The following is a 26,296-nucleotide window of genomic DNA, read 5'->3' on the forward strand; positions in this document are numbered from 1 at the left end:
GCAGAAGTCGCCTCATGGTACCTCGCATCCTTTGTCCTTTACCTCAATAACGAGAGATAGCGAACCTAGCTTTTGCTGCTAAGCACTATATACATACTTCGATATTCACGTGACTTTGAACCCGGTAAGCGCGGTGAAACTTGTCATTACGCTGTGATATGTCGCTGCGCGGCACAATATTTCGTGAAGGTGCCGTTCCTGTATACCAACTCTCTTTAGCTTCACGAACCTTGCCACTCCGCCTTTTCTCCATTACCTGAAGTCATATAAATCAGTGGAAGTCTTGTCTCTTGGAGGGCGTAGGAAGTCGTTCTCGATATACGGACGGCTCGTACCTGCAAACCTGCTATATAGAGGCAGGGAACAGTGATGCAACTGATCCGATGTGTCTTGGCGTAGGTTAGTTATCACACCAGACTTCGCTTGTACATCTCGATAACACGATGTTATGACTGCGCGTTCGCAAAAGGAAAAGGTGACTTTCGTCAAAGAAACGGTGTTCATTTCGAGAAAACGTTGAAGATATAATCGGCAGTTTCCACGCCACCCACACACCACTTCGGATGTTGCGCTCATGAGTTGACAAAGTCCTTATGCTAAGTATAGACTTTACCGTAACGTCTTCCACTAGGCATTGGAAAAAAGCTGTATATATCAGATAGGCTAACCTCATCGCGGTTGGCTCTTGTCCTTGTCGGGAGCAAGTGGCGAATTGGTGATTCGATGGAGTTTTTTCGTTAGTGGACAGGCGAAGGCTGTGGAGGGGATTAAAAAGGTGGCGGTTCAGTGCTTTCAAAATGCAGACATCAGCTTCAGTGCGGACACATCATGATCAACTTCATTAAAGTCATAAAATTAGCATAATTGGTTCGTACGGAACATGTAAATATTTAAGGAGTGTCGACAGTAGCTTCCATTATCATTTTCATTGCGAGTTCGTCCCTCGGTTGTACTGCACATGGGAATGGCATGGGGTGGCTGAACATACATCAGCCCAGCTATCAAGGAAGGGAACAATGGAAGCCACACTGACCTGACGTCGTCACCGACGTACTTCGGATCCACCGGGATATCGTCTCCGTTCTCGTCCTTTGCGTGTACGATGTTATATACGGATAGGATAGATGCGACGAAGAACCAGATCGATGCGCCCGCGAGATATCGTCCTGGGCAGACTCTGGATAACGATTTGTTGGATCAGACTTCAGCAAGTGCCGGAGTATGATACTACGCGCTCATACGTACCGTCTTCCGAATCCGAAGGCATATGGAACGTCGTCATCCGAGAGTGTTCCATTTTCAGTGATAAAACGCTCAGGCATGAACCTTTCGGGATCCGGGTAGGTCTCTGGGTCGTGAAGAATGGCCCTAAGAGCAGACGGTAAGCTGGGTTGAAAATGATCGCATTGAACCAACATCATACGCACCAAACGTTGCCCACGACAGTCGAGCCTGCAAGACAAAATGGAAGGGAATATTAGGAACGATACAGGGAACGAAACTACAAAAGATGAATGATACGCTACCTTTCGGGATGAAGTAACCATCGTACACATCGTCTCGTACACTCGCATGAGCGATTGCCATCGGCAGGATTACATTCCATCTCAACACCTCCCGGCAGATTGCATCGATGAAAGGGAGCCGTGGGCGATCGGAGAAATCCGGAAGACGATCCCGTCCAACCACCTCGTCGATCTCGCGTTGGGCCCGCGCCTGGACGTGCGGATGGAGTAGAAGTGCTAGAATAGCGCTGGTGAGCGCTGACATGGACTACATAAGAAAACGATGATAAGGAGTAGTCGTTAGTCGGTGAGTGGGGGGAAACATCCATTAACGACGAACTGTATCAGCTGCAGCTGGAAGAGGAAGACGACGGGACGTAAGTCCGAGGGTCAGATAGACGAACAATGATGATAACGAACCGACATGCACGTTAGCAGTGAAGCTACGGATGAGCTTTTCATCCTCGGTGATGGCTCCATGATCCGTTTTCCGTTGTAGAAGTGAATTTAACAAAGAGGGTGAAGCAGGACGTGATGTCTTCCGCAATCATTCGTGTTAGTTTGATGACTCTAGACAGCACAGCGGACATCTCACCATGGCGGTTGTAATCGTACTAAAAGGTCCTTTCAGCAGCATGTCGGTAAGAACCTTCGATTTTTCGGCGTATGTCTTGAACCCATTCACTACTGGGAACCACTTCGGGAAGTGTTTCACTAGGACAATTGTGATACTCAGGGGCTTGGACTAGAATGAGTGTATTGGAACGGAGACGTACAGAAAGGGAAGACATTCAATAACACGGAGCCCGGAAACAGGACGCTCCCAAGCATGATGACGGCCTGCTCTTCAGTCTGCATATATTTCTCGGCATCGGTATCGATATCGTGTCCATAAGCGAGTTTGATTGGATAGGTAGCTCCATAGCTATCGATAAGAAAGACAATCAGGCAAAGAAAACAAGAGCAGAACCAGGGCAGATACGACTCACTGCTTGGTCAAGTGAAACACGTCATTCGGATGTTTCAAAAAGTCCTTCAAGAGACCCCTAACGAGAGACTGTTGAACGGGGTAATAACGATGGATGCTTCCCCATCGGAAATGAGTCTGGAAGAGCCGGCGATGATCCCGCCAATAGTCTGAGTAATGCATGAATCCGACACTCCAATCCCATCCCATCCTGACCGTAAGTGGAATCAGCGAAGGGACGAGAATGCAGCGAAGAAGGCGGTGTGTACATACAGGAATAACATCTCGAAATGTGGGCGGTCGGAATAGATGGAAGAGCGCTGCTCGAAAATGGCCTTGACGGCCTTCGCGGAGTTGACGACGACTGTCCGGGAACCTAGAACAGAGAACGAAACGACGTCGCCTGATGGCGTACCGTAGAGCAGTGTCAAACAACAGTCTTCCAGGAAGAATGACTATCAAAGACGTACTGTGGTATTTTCGAGACCATCGTGCATATTCGATGTGTTTGGGGCCTTTCGGTACATATAAGAGATTTTTAATGCCGAGCCACGTAGGTGGACCAGGGGGATAGGATAGACGATATTGCTTGTTGCGACGGCGGACGGAATGGGCAATTACCAAGGCAAAGGTCACAAGAAGCACGCTCAGAGCTGGTAACAGGCAGCTGTGGTTGGAGTGGCGCATTGCCAAAGGCATCCTGGATGACAGACGAGGGTAGCGGACGTTGCAGAGTTCGCGGAACTCAGCAGCGGCTCTTATGTATCGTGTTCTGCATCGGCTACCGTAGATCTCGGGACACTTCCCCTGGAGCCGTAGGTTACATTGAGGGGTACTAACTGAAACGATCGCCGAGCAGGTTTACATACCGGTTCCATAGGCTGCGCTCACTGAGCGCCCATGCAGTTATAGACTACGGTCTGCGGCACAGAGAACAAGCCTCAGCCTGCTTGAATACCATGATCGTGGCTTCGATGAGAATAGTTTTAGCCAAGAAAACACAGGCTTCAGACGAGTCTGACTCAGTATTGAAGGGCCTCAGAAGTTAAGGCCCTGTGCAGCAACGTGTAAACGCACCATTTGCATGTGTTGTGCGCGCAGGGTTGTTCAGTCGAACGAAGTGTGCATCGCCATTTCATCTCGACGGTATGTATGAGTGGAAGAGATGTTACAGGCGGAAACAGGTTTCCACGGCGAATAGGACGTCACTGACAACCCTCGAGGCATCAGCTATGCGATGCACAATGCTGTTCGTTGGCAGTCGGAAGTCGACTCGCTCCTGGAAGGAGACTGAACGAAAGTTCACAAGGCAGACGGACAAGTACATTGGACATAGATCTCGTCCCTGTAACTCACGCATTTTCGAAACTGACGTACCTGACGACAGCAACGGTCCCGAGCCGTTTTCACTAGAATGTCGTCCCCATTCTTCTTCGATGTCCGTCGTCTTCACGACCTGAGCTTACGCAATGCCGAGCCCACTGGGATTTTACACATAGCTGTCATCTCGAGGAATGTTGACCGATGAACGAGTTCCGACAGAAGCTTTGAGTGTAGCCGCTGCACAGGCAGGTGAGATCGATGGAGGCCAAGGTCCTACTCAAAGTGCTTATTAACATGTCCATTTGGATCTGCCGGCGCGAGGGACAATAGGCCATAGCGAAGAATGAAGTATGCTAAAGGATTGGGAAGGAAGGAAGGAAGGAAGGTGAAGGAAGGGAGACGCGAGCATAAGAGGAGACGATCCGAGAGGTCCACGTCGCAGTCGTGAGAAGGAAAAGAAAAAGAAAATTCACGCGACTGTTGCGTGGCTTGCACATGGCACGCGGACCCACGCGCCGTCCTCCTGGGCCTTTGTCAGTGCCACTAAGTTGTGTCGCCCGTTCCGTTGAACACCTTCATTTCATTATAAGTACCTCACTGCCCTCCTCGACCTCCTTGTCTGCTTACAGCGACGAGAGACATTGGGTATGGTTGCGCAACACCCACACAAGGCGGAAGCGACCATCTACTTAGTGTGCTTTGCCAGTCGCGTGTGAGTTCATCTCCCAGTGCGCCCCTCAGCCTGATAACTTCAAGAGGCTTAGCAATATATGTACAGAAGTACGTGGATATTTGCAATGTTGCACCATGTTGGAATTTCTCTGTGTGTGGTTGAACACGACGGCTTGAGGCTTGAATGATGGAGGGGGCCGTCTTCGGCATGCGTGTGCGAAGGTAAATCTCAATACACAAAGCTTATCGCATACATGTCCTTACCTTCAATCCTTATCCTTAAGTCATATTCACGACGTAGTTTCATCCATGGACACAAGCTGGAAGCCCGTTCAATACATCAAGAGGGATATCTTGACGTTGATGCTCGACTTCACCTTGTTCGTCGTTACTTTTCTTCCCCTTTCATTACTACTTATACGTGTCCTCTCTTCGCTCTTAGCGGCTCCAGGTAACACTCGGAGCAACGATATACAGGCTGTAGAATGCCTTACTTGTCTCTCGACTCGCGAGGGTTCCAATCTCAAGAGATCTACTAGTGATAGTGCTGGTGGCCCAGCCAGGGGCGAGTGGTGAGGAGTGATGACATATAGTTGGTTTCCCGCGTCCTCTACGAGCGACAAGAGTGAATACGGGTGCGGCTTTGGTAATGTGAGCCCGTCCACTCACCTTCACATCCAATATTCAACCTTCGCAAGTGGGTGCATTGGCGAAGTCACACATAACTGGACAACTTTGCGGATGCTGGATACGTACACGAAGGAGTTCTGCGTGCACATACAACTAGGTCCAGGGAGTATCGAACAAAAGTGTTAGCCGAAACATTTCGCGAGCGAGATATACTTTTGGTGTAGGCTTGTAATAAACATGAATTTTACGCGATGTTTATGTGGGATTTTTCGATCGATATTGGCGCTACCTGCAGATCTTCCAAAAGGGCTTAGCCCTGGTGACGTACTCCTGACGGGGAGTATTCGTTTATATTTGACCGTGATGAGCGCCAATGTAGAGCGGATGAGGACAGCTCGGCCTCGTATTCACCATGCAAAATGGAAGCGCAAGAGCCTTCAAGTAAAGCGATGTCCGCACTGACCTTGCATGTTCGTGGGGTGAGAAGGTAAAACATGAACATGCACTGCGCGGCTCGCTGAGGCGATCCATGCACGAAATCACCTCCTCGAATAATACTACTGTCCTTACTACGACCATCACACTTGCTAGAGCACTTTTCGACAGTACAGGGAAAAAATATGTCTGTATTTTGTTTTTATCCGATCAAGAGTTGAAGTAGGGACAGTTTGCATCGGCTCTTTTCGCTCTCGGTGAAGCGGTAGAAAGCCGCAAATCGGGGTGGTGTCGAGCTTGTAACAGATAAAACGGATAGCGTTTGGTGTAATTTGGTAGGACACATGCGCGCCGCATGGTCTACATGTAGCACATTCTTAGTTTCAGGGCTAAACGAGGAGCATAGAGTTAAACTACGAGATGAATATGGTCAGCTCTGAGTCTGAGCTAGTCAAAACCATGGTAGACCTACTGGACTTTTGGACATCCTATTCTCCGGGTTGAAGCCCCTCTTCACACAACGGACTCGTTCGCATGTAATGCTCTTATCAACTCCACTGCTTTCTCATCCCGTGGACGTACAGTGCATTCGAACGGCATTGGATGGCTAGCAAACATATCAGAGATTCAGTCCAGTCAAGTATCAAACATAAAAACTGAATAAACCCTACGCACCTAATACCGCTGTCTACCCATTCTGTCGTCACTTCGACTTCGTTTCCCTTCACGTCCTTCGACTTGATAATGTCAAATACAGATAAAATCGAAGCGATACTTAACCATAAGGTGGTGTTCGCAAGGTATCGACCCGGGCATATCCTGTTTAGCGGCTGGATGAGATAGACTCCTCCGATAGCCGTTGAGAGGTGACAGGTCTGTATTGGACTCGCCTTCTACCGTATCCAAATGACGCCAGTACCTCGTCTTCGTTGAGTGTACCTTCAGCATTCATGAATCTCTCTGGGTTGAAGCGCTCAGGCTCCGGGTAGAAATCTGGGTCATGGAGTATAGCCCTACAAAAACGAGGGTCAAAACGTCTTGGACAGAAGATGAATAACATATCAGGGATGACGCGAGTATTTCGGACGCACCAAGCATTTCCGACGACGGTCGAACCTAGATTGAGAAAGTAAAAGTAAGTATTTGCACGAAAGTCAAAAATAATTATTCCCGTATCAGATAGAACGTATACCTTTGGGGATGAAATACCCTGCGTACACGTCGTCCTTCGTGGAAGCGTGACTAACAGCTAACGGGGTGACTGGTCTCCAGCGCATAACCTCCCTGCAGATTGCGGAAACGTACGGCAGGTTGTCCTTGTCCGAGAAATCTGGGAGCCTTTCTCTACCAACAACGAGATCGATCTCAGTTTGGGCACGCGTTTGGACTTCGGGATGGCGAACAAGAGCGACGGCGGCACCGGTGAGAGTCGCCATGGACTGAGTTGCATTGATATCAGTTGCGTATTTCGTGTACAAAAATGATATGAACGAATACTCACTGTATCTGCCGCCGCTGTATATCACAAGATACCTTGATCAGACCACTCGACAACGTATACTGACATCAAGACGTACCAATATGGATTGTCGCAAAGGTCCGCTTGATCACGTACTCGCCGAGATCCCCTTGGCTATTCTTGTGTAGAACCTTTGCGAGAAGCGAGCAAGGAGGAGACCCAGTGGCCTGTTTCAGTGATAGATGGGTTAGTAGCAGTCATAAGTATAGGCAAAAAGAATATGAAGAACGAACCATTTCTCTCTTCGTCTTATCGAAGAGTTCGTTTCTAATGGCGTCGTTGAGACTATTACAGTGCCTGGCGTAGTGTTTAAACGCGGAGATACCGGGGACCCATTCCGGCAAGCGACTCACTGCAAGATAGAAAATATAAGTGTATGTCATTGTTGACGAAAGTATTCTCTATGCGACAGACAAATAACTCACAGCATGGAAAAGAATTCACGAGGAATTTGCCTGGAATCATAATCTGAGCGAGTACAGTCATTGCCTCCTCGACTTTGTGGATGAGAGGATCTCCGGTGGCGTCCACCTCATGATCGTAGGCAAGCTTCAGAGGAAGTGATCCAGCGTGACTACATCGAAATAAAAAGAATTATGAAACTCAGCATTACATGCATATGGTCTAGATACAGACTGCTTTAGGTGCTCGACAGCATTATTCGGTTCTTCGAGGAGATCGTGCAGGAGGCGTTTGCTTCGAGATATTAAGAGAGAATGATAGTTCCCTATTGCTTCCGGTCGGAAATGTTGATGGATGACACGACGATGAGCGCGCCAGGCATTGGAGTAGGGCATGAATCCGAAGTTGTAATCCCAGCCAGTGCTGAAGAGGAATGACGTTGAGTATTGAGAAGAATCAGAGGATCGAAGTAGTGAAACGTACAGATACATCATCTCGTTGTGGGGCCTGTCGGAGTAAATAGACGATCTTTGTTCTAATAACGCTTTTACTGCTTTAGCTGAGTTGAGAACCACTGTGTGCGAGCCTGCGACATGGTAAGAGACGATATCGCCTAGAACATTATGACCAAGGAAATCAAAAGACCACATCACGTTGAGGACATTATGGGCTTGGCCTACTGTTGTATTTTCGTGACCATTGTGCAAAGGCAAGATACGCACTTTCCTTGGGGACATCGAATATATTCCCAAAGATAGGGCGAGGTTTTGGGCCTGGAGGATATGGAGTGCTAGAGGACGGGCGGGGAGAGCGAAGGAATTTGTGTAGCCCAAGGAAGATAAAGAAAAAAAGGATGATGAGGAGAATGTCATTTTCGATATCTGCCATAGCCATGGCCGTATGCATCTCGGGGATATAGCGTTCTGTTTCTGGGATGGTGCTGTATCGTTGCAGATGGCTGTAGCTCTGAGAGAATGTAGCGGGACTTAGGAAAGTTTAGGAAGATACTGGTCCCATACCTCGTATGTACATACTCGAATGCGGACCGCTCCAAATGACTATGTCATACCGAGAGATTATCGCATTTTCTTGGGATGCAGCGGCGATTAAGAAGCATTGCCCATCAGATGATTATCCGAGTGTGAAAGAACCTTAGGGGCCAATCCCGAAGGGTGCAATACGAGAATTAGAGACTCGAACCGCCCAATAACAAACGACGTATGTATAATAGCTGCACCAGTCATTCCCTTGGTACACTGAATCGTATACCATAAGCCGCGGACATTGAAGCAGGTGGCGGAATGGTCCAAGAGAAGATATGTTGTCGAATCGCTCGAAGCCTTACAACGTCTTCAACGTCGACTTCTATCTATATTTGTGGCAAATACACGGTCGGTGTTCCTTTTCATTCTCTTGTTCAGGATAAAGACGCATGGAAGCAAAACTTCGAACTATATACGCGACCATCAGTGCCTTTTCCCGTGTGATGGCCGTGTTGATCTTGTGTGCGCTTCGCCTTTTGGTCCATTTTGCTTGTGTGGCCACACGCAACGGCTATTATGGTAGGGTTTATTTAAGAGCTCATGTTTGTGGAGTGAGATCTCGTTCATGGAGCATCGTGCGTCATCTAGAAGCAGCAAAATAATGAACCTTGAAACCAGAACTCACAGCACCGTCCCTTAGACCACGTCTTATAGCTCGCCACGTTGTACCTGTACCACTACAGCCTCCTACTGATCAGCGTCAGCAGTCCACCGAGGCGTATGAAGTGGCTCGTATATGTGGGAGTGACGTACGAAGGCGCCGGGCCCCATGCTGTTGTGTTTGGGGTCTGAGTACTATAAGTATGAGCAGTTTTGGCGCAGGGATCGTGGAAGCAAATGAAGATGGTGGGAGCACCAGAGACGACAAGAACGGTGGCGAGGGTCATTCTTGGGGTAATGCCAGCGCAAATATACTGAAAGGGTATTCTATTTGTGTTGTATTCGACGAGAGTGGTGATTTCCGTGTCCTGTACGCCCCGCTATTGCTTCAGTGCGCGTTTTGGACAGAATATAAACACTACATGAGGACATGCAGCGGCACGCACAATGCGCATCTTGGGCAGACTGGATATTTTTATGGCATCCGTATCAGTCCGCTTGTGCTAGGTAATATCCGGGAGCACCTGGGGCGCATAAATCGCAAATGTACACTGTTTTGCGAAGTGAGCATAGGATGGCACTTGAAAAAAAGAAGTGGTTGATGAGCAGCGAATGGAATTCTCTATGCTAGTTGAGCCCAATTGGAATCGGAGTGAGCATTGGCGGAAGGAATGCGCATTTTTGTGCAACGTAACAAATCATACTCTGAATGGTCTATAGTGGTGCTTGGCAGAGAACTCTGTTGAATAATGAATGCCATTTGCAGACATCGGCCTCTCACACATTGCCTACCTTTTGCTCCGGACGTCGATATTTCAGATGGTGCAATATTGTTGATCTAGAACACTGGAGATTTTCTTTCCCGAGTATCGCGCTCAGTAAAGGACATCAATATCTCATATCATGGCATGTAAAGGTATCTTTCGGAAGGACGTGTTTGTGCTGATCACAAAGCCGTCGGTGTCTCACCGAGCAAATAAAGCAGGAGAATCCGAATTGGCTTATCCAGAATCTCACAGCGTTTTAACTCTTCCGTTGCTAGTTTCTATATCAGTCATGTTCAGCACTTGATTTGAGTTCAGCTACTCACACTAGTAGTCTCTTTTTGAACTTTGTACGGATTCAATCGTACTATCCCTGATCATCCGACCTAATCAACACTTCCGCCTCTGCATCCCTTGGATACATCGAGCATCTGAATGGCAATGGATGACTGGAAACAAGTCAACAACATTTGAGTGAGATATTAACATAGTTCATGCCATACCTGACGAAACTATCGACATATTCCGGCGTGACGTCTAAGTTTTTCCCTTTTGGATCTCTTGCAGGTACAACGTTGAGCACAGCAAGGATGGAGGCTATGGTAATCCACAAGGAGTCATTGGCAAAGTGTCGCCCAGGGCATAGTCTAAAGTTAAAATGGTATGATAAGGGAAGGTAGTATTCTGGGCTTTGATTTATTCACTCGGGAATAGAAATGCATACCTTCTCCCGAACCCGAAAGAGTATAAAACATCGTCTTCTGAAAGCATACCTTCGCTTGTGATAAAACGGTCCGGATTGAAGCTATCGGGATCGGGATAAATCTCGGGGTCGTGAAGAATGGCCCTAAAAAGCACCGTAAGCTATTGTAAGATTTTGAGCCACAGAAATACAGAGATACAGACCACGCGTTCCCAATAACAGTCGAGCCTTTGTTATGTCAAAGAAGCCCATGAAAGTTGAGAGATTAGCAATATATAGAGAGAACAAGAGGGAATTACCCTTTGGAATAAAGTAGCCGCCGTAAACATCATCTTCCGTTGACGCATGGTAGACACCAAGTGGAAGAACCAACTTCCATCGCATGATCTCCCTGCATATGGCTGTGATATAAGGCAGCTGGTCCCTATCAGAAAAACTAGGGAGACGTCGCCTGCCAACCACGATGTCAATTTGCTCTTGACCTCGAGATTGCACGGATGGATTAAGAAGCAAAGCCAGTATACCAGTAGTCGCTGCAGACATAGACTACATGTATCGCAGAAGGTTAGCGCCATGAAATAAATGCCAATGAGCAAATCGATTTTACAGTGTCTGAAGCGCCTGTTGTGTTGGAACATACATGTTGAGAACACCATTATATTCGTGGTAAAGATCAATAACTTCGCACCGATATGTACTGTCGCCATAGATCTTCGAATCACATATTCCCCCAACTCGCCTCCCCCGTCACGAGAGTTTCGTCGAAGTATTTTGGCAAGTAATGAGGGGTGCTTCTCTGTTGGATTCTTGGCCTTATTGGATATCAAAATATCAGACGCAACCAATGATCCTTCAGTGACACGTTCTCACCATTTTTTCTTTGATTTCGTTGAATGGCCCGCCCTGAATCTCGTCTGTCAGTACCTTGCACTCTCTCGCTTCACGTTTGAAGCTGCTGATACCGGGGACCACCTCAGGGAATCGATTTACTATGAATTTTCCTCTTAATCAGCATGATTAATTTTGCATTGAAAGTAATTGTGAAAGAAAATGGTGGTCATAGAGCAAGGCAAATGACTCACACAGGGGGAAAGAGTTCACCAGACGAGCGCCAGGATAAAGTACACCAGCGAGCATTGCGACGGCCTTCTCCACACGTGCAATCAGCGGATGGTTTTTGTTCATCACGTCAAGATCGTATGCAAGCTTCAGTGGTAAGGAGCCCGCATAACTAGAATCGAACGGATAAATACCAGTGTCATCGCATTAGAAAACCGACTCCCTCCAACAGAAAGAAAGAGAAAATGTGACTTACTCTCGCAGCTGATCATATGGTTCCCCAGGCTGATCAAGGAGGGTCTTCAGGACCGTCCTGACTCGAGTGGACAGCAATGGGTGATATTCAGTAACGGCATCTGGACGGAAGTGCTGATGTATAATACGACGATGAGCTCGCCAGGAATCGGAGGAGTGCAAATAATGTTACTTGTGCGGCACTTGTGGCGCACTTTTTCCCCCGCCAAATGAAGGCCGGCTAACTCCGAGAACGTGTCACACGCTTGAACAAAGGCGCATGGTTCCCGTGTAAGTTTCTCCTGGCACGACGTTGCGCTCCTCAACCCTTCCTGGTTATATTCATGGATTTACAGCACACGCATCCTGTAAAATGCTTTGTACAACCCCGCTCTCTTCATAGTTACTACGTTGGCCTGTGTTTCCGTCTCTCGGAGTTGGCGAACTCATCAAGCCAGGCTCTCGGTTCCTTGCCTGCGGTTCTGAGTTTGTACCACATGTTTTTTGTTACACTCTGGTGTGCTTGAGTCTAGTAATCATCTTTCTCTTGGTTGCTTGACGCTGTCATACCACCCTTTGGGTTTTTGTTATGGCAAAGCCTCGTCACTTGCCTCAGGAGCTTGCTGGACTGCTCTCGGAGGTCTTTTGATTGGTCCCGCTGTCTCGTTCCAATTTGAATTCCGGTATCCTCATCGTTCGAATATAGCATTCCTATCTGCCTGTTTGGACGCGAATGTGATGCACCGGCGGAGGTGCATCAAGTTCATCTCTCCTACGGATCGGACGCCTCAGTCACTAACGATAAGTGAGTTTCCCTCGTGACCATTGGACTTGCTCAGCGATGACGTAGTGTTTCTGCAGCAACGTCTACTTTTCTGCCGTTCCTGCAGAAACACTACGTATACGTCATCGCCACCGGTCTTCACGTCGACTTCGCCTCCATCCAACCTCCATCTGGCTGTTTGACTCTGTCTTCCACGACTTTAGCGATGTTTAATACTGCGCTAGACTCTCAGTAGCGTTTATGTTGCTATTTTTGCATCAGCTCCCTTGCTGTCATCAAAATTCTCCACTGCACGCTCGGAGCTTCTGCTTGTTTTCCTCCCAGATCTCGTCCATGTGTGCAAGAAAGCTTTCCTCTGGCTTCTTGCTGCCGGAAATCTACTTTGATTCTAATTTGAAATTCACTGCATGTGAGCGTGTAAAAATCAACATGGAACGTGAAGTCTGTTACCTGTGAGTCTTCCGAACTAGCGTGCAGCTACAAGTGAGGCTCAACGGAAGCAAAACTTACATTTCCCGATCCGCCTTGTTGATCTCTTCTGATCGTGGATCGGGCTGAGCACCGGAGATTGGGTTGCACGATTTCCCACAGCCTCTTGGCCACAGCAGAATAAGCATGATTACATTTGTTGTCCCAACTGCAGATTTTTCTGCCCGCCGGCGAAAGCGGGCTTGTCTTTTTTCTGTGTGAGGCAGGACATCGAGCTTTCTCGTTCAATTCTGCTGCGTACTTCCGTCTTCTATCAATGGATACCTCAGGCCTACCACCAGCGCCGCCTTGGACAGGTCCCCGTGGACCTTCCAACCTTAATCCCGCTCGTTACGCCCCGACATTCTCAGCGCCGGAGAACCGAAATCATCGTGAGATTTACACGTTCACCACTTCAAACGGCAATTCTTTGTTCTGATGATACTTACTTCCACAAATACAGACACCGTGCCGAGTGATGTTCCCTATACACCGATAGATCTGCGTCAGCAGCCGGATTGTGAGCTCTGCGCTTTCCCTGTTTGGAATCGTCACTGATGATCGACTTCTCAGATCCACCACCGAATTACCCACCGCCTTCTAACCTTCCTCCCGCATATCCCCAATATTTTACGAGCAACCCGCAACCTGCATACCCACCAACCGCCTATACTGAACCTCAAAATACTGTACCCAAATACTCGTCGGCGCCGCCTTCTCTGCCTACGAACACCGTCCCACCCTCCCTGTATCCACATCATTCGCCGTCTACGAATTCTGCCACTGCATACCCATCATCCGCTCATACGCACATAGTCCCCCCAGCAGATGCATCGACTTGGCCAAGTTCAGCCCCACGGGTGTCTGTTTCTCATTCCTCGGCAGCCCAGACGGCCACTGCAAGATCACAGGATTCGCTTTCTGCGCCATCCAAGAACTTCTCTGTCGCTTCTAATAGTCGATTTTCTCAACGAGCGCATTTTGAGGCTCCATATCCTTCCGAACCTCCAAGCGCTACATTCCCAAAACGAGAAACCGAAACCAATCATGAGATGTATTCGAACGAGACGCCTTCCCAATACCCCGCCACCCGTTCCTTTCCACAGCCCATGAAGAAGCCTATCTATGATGTTCAAGCGCCGGCCTGTCCGCTCCCATACGGCACCCAAAACTTCGAATACCATATTCCTCCGCATGTCGGCGGTCCAGCTTTCCCACATACACCCGTTCCATTTGCGCCACACTATCATCCGGCTGCCCATCATCCAGGATCATTCTTTTCCATGCCTTCTTACTTCTCGCCATTTTATCCGCCGTACCCTCCCACATACTGGAATGTACCCGCCCCCCCATTAGGGCATTCCTTTGCTCACGGCGGCGGTGCGCCACCGACGAATTTACCATCAATCAATCAGTATCAATCGCCTGCCGGCGTAGCGCCTGTTGCATCGTCCGTTCTTTCCGGTGTAAATAGGTTTGGCTATACTCCCGAAGGTTTGTTGTCTAAACTCTAAACTTTGGACTTGATCTCATCTGTATATGTGATGCAGAAATGGACTGGCCACATGGTTTCATGCGACGCGCTATACCTGCTTCGGAACTTCATCAATACGAGAACAAGGACGAATGGAAACGCTCGCAGCAACCGTGGCGCTCGAATGGTCCTGTCCAGTATGAGGGTATGAAGGTGGAGATGCGTGTCTGCTATGGTGCGATCGTCTGCCCAAAATGCGGACACGTTACTCGACCGAAGACGAAGGACGCCCCCAGCGACCAGCTCAAATTCAATTGCCGGAATCCTCGCTGTGACGCAACCGAGCATATTCATCAGCAGTGCACCGCACGCACTTACCATTACTCCAAGACCGACCCCTCTACCGGCGAACTATGGTACTTCTGGGACCATGTTGGAGAACATGCACACGTTCGTCCACCGCCAGGAAGATCCCTCTCTCTTGCTGCACGTACGGCCTTGGACACACAGGTCGCTTCTCACCGAGACCTATCGACTTTTCAACTTCGAACTGGTGTGGCGCGTCCCGACTCCATTCCTCTTTCCCAGATATCTTCGACTCTTGCGGATCCTCGCTCTGCGCGTTATCATGTGGAACAGAGTAGAATCAGACAGGGTCTTCGTCCTCAGACCAATGCCGCTGGTGGTGGGCTGGCGTTTCTGAAGGGAACGGCGGACCTCGTTAATAGTTTTGGCGAGAATATCTTCGCCGGTTCGAGCCTGGGCACTCCGACGTATTTCTCCATCCAAACGTCGTTCATGCGGCGTATGCTCGAGGAGTCAGTTGAGGACTGGATTGCTGAGGATCTGGCAGGCTCGGGGGACGGTCCAGGTGCCACTCGACATGGTGGCGTAACCGATGGAGATCATACTTATTTTCGTGTCGGTAACTGCTTGGTCTCCTGCGTCTACAATATTGTTCTTCAAGCTTGGGTCCCTGTATTGATCACCTGGATTCACAAACTCGACACTGGTCACTTCCGTCCCCATTTCCGACACCTCTTCCGGTCGATCTATGATATTGCTGGCGAACATCGGTTCCAGGGGAAATATCTATTCAATGTAAGTGTTTAGTGGTACCAATTTCCTTGCCAATTATACACTGGACTCACGTACGTTCACCGACCACAGGTAATGGATTTTTCGCTTGCTCAACGCAATGCTCATGCCGAAGAATATGCCGACCTCATGACAAGCCTAATCCCGTCTTTCGATCGTCTCTCACCCGAAACTCAATCATCGGAGCGTAAGAACTTTGTTGAGAAGGCGATGGAGGCTCAAGGAGGTTGTCGCACCCACTGGCAGCGCTCCGTTCTTCGTGTACGAGACACCGCAGCACTTGTCCCAAAGTCAATGCACCCAATCTTTGATCGTCTAACTCGTCGACTCATTTCCGAGTCTACGTCCTTGTCGGAATACCACGAGGCATGGAGAGAGATTCGAACTCTGTTCCCAAATCTTGAAGGCTGGTCAGATTGGTGGATGAAGCCGGCCCCCTCGTCGATGCTCTTTCCTGCATGCCAGCGAGGTGACCGTAGTGTTCGTTCGGAGGTGCCTAAGACTTCAAACCCCGTCGAATCCCGTCACTCGTTGCTTCATCGTTCGGCTGGGACGGACTTTGACGCGATCCCTGGGATAGAGGGAATAGTTCTGAATGTCCGCGAGCTTGAGAGTCGCTATAATGCAATACAAGGTAAAACCTCCCTTGGCTATATATTCTATATCTATTTGCGCTTAATTCTAACGATCCAAATGTTGGTTTCAATATGTTAGCCGGTGTGTTCAAGGCTCCGCCACCACGCGACCCGCGCCCTCGTAGGGCCAAGAAACTGAATATAAACGACGGCCGTGCGCCCGATACCCAAGATGCTCTTGCCGCTGCGTCTGCTGCCAAGTCTAAAGCGGTGGTGAAAGGTCAGTCTCTAGTTTGAATAGGTCGTCACTCTCGCACTGGTGACTGCTGATTCTATGCGTTGTTAATCTCATTCATATCTTATGATCCTCACAATTCTATTTATACACAGCTCCTCCGAACCAGTCATCAAAAAGAAAGGGACCCAATAAGAAGTCTTCCGTCGTAGGTATGTTATAATTGTCCTATTTGAATAGTGTGTAAGAGCGCTAGTAACCGACAGTGCTTAATCAGTTGTGTCCCCAGGCGTGCCGATTCAGCCTTCTACTACAAAAGTCGAAACCCCAAAAGCAACATCAAAATCTTCTGAAACAATCTCCGGCAATGTAGTACCTTCCCGTCATCTTGTCGGTTACAAATGGGCTGCTCCAAATTCCTGTTTTTGGGACGCACCTCTCGAGGTTTTATTCCAAGCCTTTTCCGGTCTTTCTCATCAAGATCGACATGCACTTGTAGCTGCTTCTGGGATTAAAGGCTCCATTTCGTCCACTCCTGTCGACGCTCCTCCTCTTCATCGTGTTCTACAACATTTCAATGAGCGGGTCGAATGGATTTCAGGGAAAGGTCGCAAGTACAAGAAGCAGAGCGAGGGAGCGGAGATATTGGAACGTGGGCAGGATCTTGTTCGGAGTTTAATCTTCGACAGGTGGGATATTGGTGCTTACGGGAAATATGGTAGTGCGGTCCAATGGCCTCAAAAGCTTACTCATGTTCGTCTCCAATACGACTTGCTTAACCCACTATCGCCAGTAGCTGACTATATTTGTTTTGATGCAGGACGGACTGGATTTGGCGGCTCAGGAGACGATTGGTGTTGTCTACTACCACCAGTACCAATGTAATGCAGGCCATACGTTCGAAAAACCTGCAACTAGCAAAGCAAATCCTACTATTTCGATCATTGTTCACGACGCGGATACGTTAAGGTCAAGACTTAATGTTGTCAATCCCACTATTGCACAGTATCTCGACTACTCGCCTCCTCGGAGCCTCCTCGGTAACTCACACAACGGAACCACCATTCTGCATCGTCTCCCGCCGACTCTCTGCCAACAATCATCGTGTTCCCTTCCAGCTTCAATTGTGGCGATCCGCACATCCTGGCCACACGTCCTTCGTATCCTCACTACCGATCAGAACAGGGCAAATCCTAGTAATCTCGAAGCAGATCGTGCTGTCAGACTTTCATCTCGATTCTCTCTCGCTGCGCATCCCTCCGTTGCTGAGGATAGTACCAGGATCGACTACGAAGTTGTTGGATGTGTTCGCCACCAGCCGGGTGGCGCCGGTCACTGGATCGCATACCTCAATGTTTCGGGGTCATGCTACCTTTACGATGACATAGATAAGGGTGGAGCATACGTTCATGTGTCGGATGATTTGAGCGTTTTGGAAACTGCTCACGGCGGGAACGTGATGTTTGTTTATCGTCGAGCGTCGGAGACCAAGGTATGTGTGACACGGCTGCTTGGGCTTTATCACAACTTCTGTGCTATGACTAACATCAAAAATTCTCTACATTAGGTATCCATACGCTCTGTAGCACATATAGAGGCGACATTTGCTCCGCATCCTAACGATCCAGATGCTGCAATTATTGTCCATGGTTCGGACTCAAACTCAGAAGGTCAACCTGCCGACAACCAAGCCGCCGAGCACCAAGCTATCACCCAGTCCGCACCTCATTCCATTCCCGACGACAAGGCAGTAACCGAATTCATCGATGACGCCATTGACAATCCTGATCCATCCCGTCCATCGTCTCCATCACTCAGTGCTTCACTGCACCCTAGTCAATCCGAGTCTTCAGTTACAAAATCTCGCCCTCCCTCTCCTACTATGCCGCTATTTATTCAATGCATTGGTTGTCGCAAGTCCGAGGCCATCGAACCGTCCACAAAAGCAGCAGAGTCAGTCATCAAATGTTGGCACTGCGGCTTGCGCTCTCATACCGCATGCGTTCGCCTTCAATTTGGCCTTGATGCTGACGACGAGAGTGATGAGCATTGGCGTTGCCCAGCGTGTGATCCAAATATTGAACTATGGGACGATAGTTAGTAAGTCAGCCGGTTTTCAAAGTTCGCAATGTTGTCACATAGGATACTGATACCTAGTATGCTCAGTGTCGGGTCCTACGTACCATTCCCCACACTTCCAGAGGGGCCCCTCTATGCTGCACATATATTCTCGCTGTCAGGCCGAATGGCGAACCTGGAATGGTTTGACGGGAACGACTACGGACCAAAGGGCATATGGAAACCCGCGACTTTGCGATTCCAAAGACCAGTTGAGCGCTGTATGGCAGCACTACTGGCGGTGAGGAAAGCTCCTCATCGCATCAAGGTAGTTATGCTCATCACTGTTTCATTTCATGGTCTCTCGTCTAATATCCTAACAATGTTAGTACGGCAAGATCAAGTGGCCCATCTGCCTCCAAGAAGATGCCGGTGATCGAGGCTATCGTAATGCGGCCATCGAGACTGCCTTGCGTGACGGAGCTCTCTCTGTCACCCAGATCATCACTAGGGAGCGAGATCATCCAGTCATGCAGCTCTGGACAGAGTGGACACAGAACCGGGGTCGCCGCACCCGTTCGGCCATGTTCATTACCCACTATGCTGTCGATGCACTTCCTGGCGACACGAGTCTGGTTAATAACGTTCTTCAGAACATACAGGTGTATTTGAGGCGCATCGGACTCGACGGCGATTCCTTACGGGATGTACTCAATGGACCCGGCCTCATTTTATTCCAACTCATCATCGTTCGGACTTACCTTCATCGCACCGCAAAAGACGACGACGAGATATGGCGGCTGTGGCGTGCTGGGAGGTTGCGGAGGCAGTGGTTACCAGCGGAGCTTGCTTTCGGAGGAATGCAGGGCGAGACGATCGCCGATATACGGAATGATGGCCGCATTCGACGAACTACGACTTCTATCGAGAGGATCATAAAATTCGATGGAAAACAAGCGCTCCCGCGGAGCTTTCGTGTTGTCACGATTGACCCAGGCGAGGGGCCACCCTATGTGTGGCCTGTGGCACCTACAGGAGCTACAGGGCTGACTGGTGGGACGGTGGAGATTGTTATACCTGTGAGTCAGGATGGGAGACGACCGAAACCGCGTCCAGTAAAGAAGCGGGGAAAGGCCGTGGATGAGGGTGTGCAGGATGTTACCTCAAACGGAGGAGAGGATGGGAAGCGAAGGAGCAAGCGGGCAAAGACTTCCATTTAATTTATTGTCTAACATATTTGATATGTAGGTCTGGAAATATACGACTACTTTGTTGCTAAAATGACTCGATAAACATTTGAGCTGGGTGCCTCGATCTTGAGATGCTCACAACCAAGTAGTCCAGTGCCACTGTGGCCCAAAGCCCACAGCTGGGCAAACACAAGTGGTGTGATGTGCGGGCTCCTTACCATAACAAAGGAAATGTCTTGGTCACAGCGGAAATGCTTTATTGCAAGTCGGAAAAATGCACAAGGTACTTTGTCTAAGGTACACGCGAGTTCGAAAAGGTCGAAAAAAGTGTACACAAGTTACGTGCAATTTCCGCGTGCAGAGCAAGTGCAGCAGAGCCATGACATGCATGACATTGGGACATCGGAAGTATTACCTATATACATTTAGCTCTCCCTACTGACTCAGAGAGGAAGAAAGAAGAGAAGGGGTAGCATAGTAGAGCCTCAATTGCATACATTGCCACTGACTCCCACAAGCTTGTCCGTGCCTCAGGCTCCGTAGTATTCTGGAGACCGAATGCTTAAAAGTAAGTATGAAGCCCCGGAGTTTTTTTCAGCAGTCTATGGCAGAGGTATCATGAAAGAGAATACCATAAAATCGGAGTTTACACAACACCCAGATGCTATGAAAAATGTCCGACCGTGAAACTCTTAACCAAGGTCCTGGTGTGGCGTGCGGGAAGACTCCGTAAAGGGACCACCCTCGACGATGGATATTGAGAAACATTGCCTTGCCCACCTTGAACTACTCCTTCTACTGGCAGGGGCCAAGTTCAGACCGAATAGCAGTCATATTTATGTGTCACCATGGGAAAAACCATGAGTTTGACTTTGTCTAACCCCCGAAAGTGTGTTTCAGCATCTTCCGAGACAACGGAGATCGCTTGGAAATGTTGTACTGTTCAGCACAATTCTCCCGCCATGATGAGCAACCCGTTCATGATCAGAGAGATGAAGGAAAGGGTGTTTCCACTCCTGCACGCCTCACAAGTGCCCTGCACGGGCGCGTTGGGTGTGCGGCATGTTCAATTGTCGCCCAAGTTACTTGGCTCAACACATGTAGCGTGGCAAAATCGCGTGGCCTGCCACAAGTACCTTGAACGCGACTTGTGGCAGACGCACGCGACTTCGCCACGTAACTTTGTGAACTACCGGAATCGGAGTATCCCATTAGAGCGATATTGAAATCCCATCCCATCCTACCCAAGCGTATCCGTACATGAGCAATCATCTGTCATGATATAAATCTAGGGAGTCATTTACGAACAGGTATACCATCTTGAAGTATGATCGGTCCGAGTATATCGCAGATCGTTTCTCGAACAGCGCTTTGGCCGCCTTTGCGGAGTTGACGATGACAGTGTGTGAGCCAGGCACGTGAAATGACACCACATCACCTACAGTGAGATGCAAGGCACTCGTGCGAGTCAGAACAATGCGAAGAGATATGTTTTGAATAAACGTACTGCCGTACAATGTAGACCATTTACTATACTCCTTGTACGGCTCCTTCGTCGGTAGATCAAGGAGATTTCCTATGATAAGACGAGGTTTGGGTCCTGGATGGTAGGGAAGTCCGGAGAAGTTTTGCCTTCGGCGAAGGAGAGCCCGCACATATAGAAGAATGCAGATGGATAGGATGAAGAATAAAACAGTCGATCGTGACTCCATCGTTCTCGTTGAGGACGAAGATCGAGAGTGTAGCTAGACTGTTGGATACGAGGTCAGCCTCTGATCATCTAGCAGGCTGGCCATTAAAAACAGTCGGCTTCAACGGGTACCAAACACGGTAGTATACTGCAAAGAGGTCAGATGGCATGACGAACACCTGCGAAATATTGGCTTAAAATAGGGTGGTTTCAACTCTGAGTGAGACTCCACGTACCTTTGAAGTGGGAACTGGATCTCATGGGGCATATCATACGCTACATGGCGTCATTATCCGAGGAGATGAAGACGATGTGTATTGGTGTGCCAACGTCACTGCCGAGCCCTGCAATTTGCCGATAGAACTCATGTCTTGATGTACGGGCATGCATGTAGAACGAATTCCGAGGATGGGATACAGTGTGGATGTAGACATCACTACCCGGAAGAGACAGCACCACGGGGCGGCGACAGTCGAAGATACGAGAATTAATGCGGAGCCAATCCAGTGTGGAGCACAAGGATCTCTGAAAAATGGCCTCACACACTCGTTCCCAGAGAGTATCAGTCGGCTTTCCATAGAGCATGCGCGGAGACGAAAGGGGTAGGACTGTCAATCACAAGTTAGGGGGTTGACGAAAGAGCACGGAGATGGAAGAGAGGACATACTGGCTCGAAAGGGAAATCATCCGAATCTCCGTCAATATTACCTTCGATCTATTTTTGCGAAAAATGCACGGTCGTGATGTCTCCTTCTGTTCCTATTTAGGATATATGGGTGTAGGAAAAAATGTTTGGACCATACACGCTACCACAAGTACGTCCGTTTCTGCCACGGACATGCGAAATCTGTATGTGCACTGACATTGGGTCCCCGTATGCCTGTGTGCTCTCACACGCGAAGGCTGTTGTAGTAGGGTTTGTTTTGAGGTTCACCCTTTGTAAAGTGAGACTGTGTCCATAACGGTACGTGAATGAACCCTTGATCTCATAGAGTACGTTCCTCAGATGGGTTTTGATTTTTATGGGACGACGGAAATAGTAAACGATTTCGCACTCTCAGCTGATATTCCATCGCCCCTCGCGTTCCACACTCATAATGACAATGTCTACCACTGAGCATCACACTCCGCTTACGGTGGCCCTCGGGAGCAAATTCCTTCACGTTCCTTCCATCGTTAGGTGGAGCTTGGCCGAAGACCGAATCTATAGATAATTGATGCTGTTGGTGGCGTGCCATCAGGAGTGTCGAAGAGAAGTTTGTGAAGTTTGTCCTAAATATGATCTGAGCCTTCTTGTCGAGAAACGAATGCGTACAACATTGAATATGAAAAAAAGGGCCAGGAAGGGGACCACGGAAGAGCGACAGATAGTGGGGCCCTTTCGCGACAATCACTTATATCATTGATGAAACGGAGAAATGTTGTCCATCTGGAGACCTAAAGCCTCGTCACGATCGTCATTAGACAAGTAAAGTAACTCTCTATGTACATTTACATTTCTGTCGTCGCTCTCAACGCACTAAAAATCAATTGAGAATGAAGAAGAAGAAGAACGTATACCCGAAACAGCGAACCACATCTACTGACTCGACTTCCATGATCTAAACCACAAACGGAATATACATATACGGGACATCTCTAGCCCACTCCTCCCACTCCTCCTCAAACTCTCTCCTCAAATACACGTCCTCCTTCGCCCCCCTTAGAAGCGCATATGCCAAAACCATCACAGACGCACAATAATTACCACACAACACCCTCCCTATCTTCTCCGAATATCCCGCCCCACAGTAGAGCCACGACCCATGACCCGTCAACGTCAACAGTCCACCTAATATAGTCATATGGCCTCCCGTGTATGCTGGGTGACGAACGATGGAGTAGGGGCCCGTTCGCACAAGCTTGTGTTTCTCCCGGAGAGAGATCTGGAACGTGAAGTGGACGCCCATCTCACGGAAGCATAGGAAGCGGATGGAGGCTCCAGCTAGGATGAGAGCCATACCGAGGATGAATGTAGGCGTGATCGTGGCGATGTCTTCCAAGGATGAGGGTGACGGGCGTGTCGTTTTCATGCCTGGATCCGTATAGCAAGATGCGATGGCAATGGCTTCGGATGCAGCTAACATCCAGTACGATATCTGTGCGTGCAGCGCATTGCTTGAGTACTTATTTCGAAGAAATAACAGAGTGCCGTCGATGTGCGTATGACGAAGGACTCACTCTGGTCCAGGTAGTGACGTGCACGATGGCCATTTCGTAAAAACCATAGAGACTCCGGACATTCGTCCCCGTTCGTTTGTGCTCGCTTGCAGTCGGAGGAGACTGTGGTGGGGTATATGTATGATTGTAGATCAACGCTGTTACAAAGATGAGGAAGACTTTGAGTAACATTATTGCTGGCGGTAGGGTTCCGAACGTCAAACGGTGAACGCCTTCGTTATAAGAGCATTCTTTACCGTTGACTAGGGGGGATCTATTACAGTGATGAATTAATGATTCGGCTAAGACCCGAACAACGCAATGACAGCATATCCCTCCTAAAGCAGGAGTGATGGTGCATTCTATGACAGCTGTTTTCAGAATCGTAGTCGCGCCCGCTTTTTTGTTCGATGGAGCGGTCGGAGCTTCTGACGCAACCAGCTACCGTTTCAGGACGCAAGCGCCGATGCTTACGTTCCTACGAAGGGCCACACCTGCCCTCATAATAGCAACACAGGCATTGAGACATATTTATCGGGACTTACACTCTAAGGGCTTGCTAAGGCATACAAGAGTGCTCTGGCCCAGCCTATGGCGAGCCTATCGGAAGCACCGGGTGAGGCTCCGAGTGGGGCCAAGCTCCATCAACGAAAATCCTACATAGATGCGACTACAATTCTGAAAACAGCTGGAATACTGAATGCGCCTGAATCGAATTTCCGGAGAGAGTGAACATACCACACGGAGTAGCGGCCACACACGAACTCAAGAATTTAAACGACAAAAGGAATATACCTATACGGAACGTCTCTCGCCCACCGGTCCCATTCCTCCCCGAACTCGCTCTTCAAATACACGTCCTCCTTCGCCCCTCGCACCGACGCATATCCCAGAACCATCACCGACATAGCATAACTCCCGCCTAGCACCGTTCCCATCTTCGTCGTATATCCCGCTCCGCTGTACCACCATGACCCACTCCCCATCAACGTCAACAGTCCACCGAGGAGGAGCATCTGGCCACCAGCGTATGCGGGGTGGCGTACTATGGAGTAGGGCCATGTGCGGACGAGTTTGTGGTCCGAGCGTAGAGAGAGTTTGAATGCGTAGTGGACGCCCAGCTTGTGGAAGCAAACGAAGCGAATGGAGGCTCCTATGAGGACGAGGCAGGTTCCGACGACGAAGGTGGGTGTGATCACGCCAATATCCTGCATCGGTATTCCGTTCGGGTCGAATTTTGAGTGTGCGAGGTGTAAAGCGACGAGGGTGACAATTTCGCGTGCCGCTAACATCCAGTACGACACCTGTATGGCCACAATTGACTACATGTCATGAACAGCAGAGAAATACTACGGTGATGGGTACTCACCCTAGTCCACACAGCTACATGCAAAATGCTCATCTCGTACAGACCGGATATGCTCTTGGCATCTGTTCCTGTTCGCTTATGCTCGGTTGCACTCGGGGGAGGCTGGGGCGGGGCATTCGCGCGATCATAGATGCAGGCTATAGCGCAAATGACGAGAATATTGAGCATCATGAAGCTGAGAGAACGGTGCAGATTAACGAAGCAAAAAAAGGCTCTTCATGATTGGACGTTCAAGTGATATTCGGTTTCGATAAACTTACCAAGGCATGCCCCGAACAGCGTGTCATGGCGCTCCCAGGACTCTCTCAAAATAGTAAAAGTAATTCTCGATGTACTTGGTGACATGCCTTATCATGCTGCAGGTCTCGTATATCCTGATCTCGAGTGTCTGCGCTATGAAAGGCAATGCATTCGACCTGCACCGACCAAACTTTAGTTCAGGTGCCGTGCACTGATCTTCTATGATACTGAAGAGGTTCATGAGTAGTATCCGCCGAGAGCTCTAGTAGCCACCTATGTAGTAGAACACGCTAGCAAGCCTGCTGAGAACTGAGAACATCGAAGCTTTCGATAGTAGAGGCGAGAGTTGGTCGAGAGGTAAGAGCAAGACGGAATTAGCCGAGAGTCAGAGAACGGGACGCTAGCATATGACGTCACGCGCATCGTTTGGCGCTGCCGTCAACAAACACGGCGGGGGAACCACTATTTAGAGCACGCTAAAGGCATTTCTATTGCGAAATCTATATTTTATACATAGAGGGAAAAATGCAGTCATCTAAATACCATATTTAGCGTAGTTTGATGTGTAATCTATAGTTTTGCTTTGGATTTTGCTTCAGAGCTTCCCATGTCGGAGGCTGATGAAGGAATATGGACCCGAACGAATAATGATATTTGGACTAGACTTTACAGCCCTCCAAAGGAAGAGCTATATATTTTATTTTGATCACAATATTGCGGCAGTGAATGCCAGCCTTTGGAGTGCTCGATTTGGTGCACCAAAGATAAACAATCGAGCTCGATATGGAGCTCGCTATAGTTCAACTTTAGAGTAAATCAGCCACGTGGCACGCTCTGATTGGCTGGCTAATCAACGAACCTCTAAAGTTTAACTATAGCGAGCTCCATATCGAGCTCAATTGTTTATCTCTGGCGCACCAAGTTGAGCACTCCAAAGGCTGGCTTTCACCGCCGCAATATTGTCATCAAAGTAAAATATATAGATCTTCCTTTGGAGGACTGTAAAGTCTAGTCCAAGTATTATCATTCGTTCGGGTCCATATTCTTTCATCAGCCTCCG

The 26,296-nt window shown here is 48.8% G+C and overlaps 4 protein-coding genes across 4 annotated transcripts; all 4 read right to left on the minus strand.

Annotated features, from left to right (window-relative positions):
* Nucleotides 1-867: 867 nt before the first annotated feature.
* STEHIDRAFT_122235 (cytochrome P450) lies at nt 868-3,250 on the minus strand. The gene is made up of 12 exons (XM_007305095.1): nt 2,943-3,250; nt 2,746-2,875; nt 2,495-2,683; nt 2,282-2,430; nt 2,101-2,219; nt 1,926-2,043; nt 1,846-1,859; nt 1,527-1,773; nt 1,428-1,452; nt 1,246-1,368; nt 1,034-1,177; nt 868-978 (listed from the first exon to the last, which is right to left on the minus strand). The coding sequence occupies exons 1-12, from the start codon at nt 3,157-3,159 to the stop codon at nt 891-893; spliced, it is 1,563 nt and encodes a 520-aa protein (XP_007305157.1). The 5' UTR covers nt 3,160-3,250; the 3' UTR covers nt 868-890.
* Nucleotides 3,251-6,045: 2,795 nt separating this feature from the next.
* On the minus strand, nt 6,046-21,450 carry STEHIDRAFT_58237 (cytochrome P450; the record flags this gene model as incomplete). The annotated part of the gene is made up of 12 exons (XM_007304537.1): nt 6,046-6,139; nt 6,208-6,362; nt 6,419-6,545; nt 6,624-6,648; nt 6,725-6,971; nt 7,034-7,047; nt 7,110-7,218; nt 7,285-7,403; nt 7,477-7,625; nt 7,688-7,876; nt 21,047-21,176; nt 21,246-21,450. The coding sequence occupies 12 exons, from the start codon at nt 21,448-21,450 to the stop codon at nt 6,046-6,048; spliced, it is 1,563 nt and encodes a 520-aa protein (XP_007304599.1).
* Nucleotides 21,451-23,029: 1,579 nt separating this feature from the next.
* STEHIDRAFT_58595 (uncharacterized protein) lies at nt 23,030-23,500 on the minus strand (the record flags this gene model as incomplete). The annotated part of the gene is made up of 1 exon (XM_007304559.1): nt 23,030-23,500. One exon carries the CDS (start codon nt 23,498-23,500, stop codon nt 23,030-23,032), a length of 471 nt encoding a protein of 156 aa, XP_007304621.1.
* Nucleotides 23,501-24,400: 900 nt separating this feature from the next.
* Nucleotides 24,401-25,557, minus strand: STEHIDRAFT_169228 (uncharacterized protein; the record flags this gene model as incomplete). Its single annotated transcript, XM_007305096.1, has 3 exons — nt 25,257-25,557; nt 24,997-25,133; nt 24,401-24,931 (listed from the first exon to the last, which is right to left on the minus strand). Exons 1-3 carry the CDS (start codon nt 25,339-25,341, stop codon nt 24,401-24,403), a joined length of 753 nt encoding a protein of 250 aa, XP_007305158.1. The 5' UTR covers nt 25,342-25,557.
* Nucleotides 25,558-26,296: the final 739 nt, after the last annotated feature.

Source organism: Stereum hirsutum (assembly GCF_000264905.1).
Source record: "Stereum hirsutum FP-91666 SS1 unplaced genomic scaffold STEHIscaffold_8, whole genome shotgun sequence".
NCBI lineage: Eukaryota > Fungi > Basidiomycota > Agaricomycetes > Russulales > Stereaceae > Stereum > Stereum hirsutum.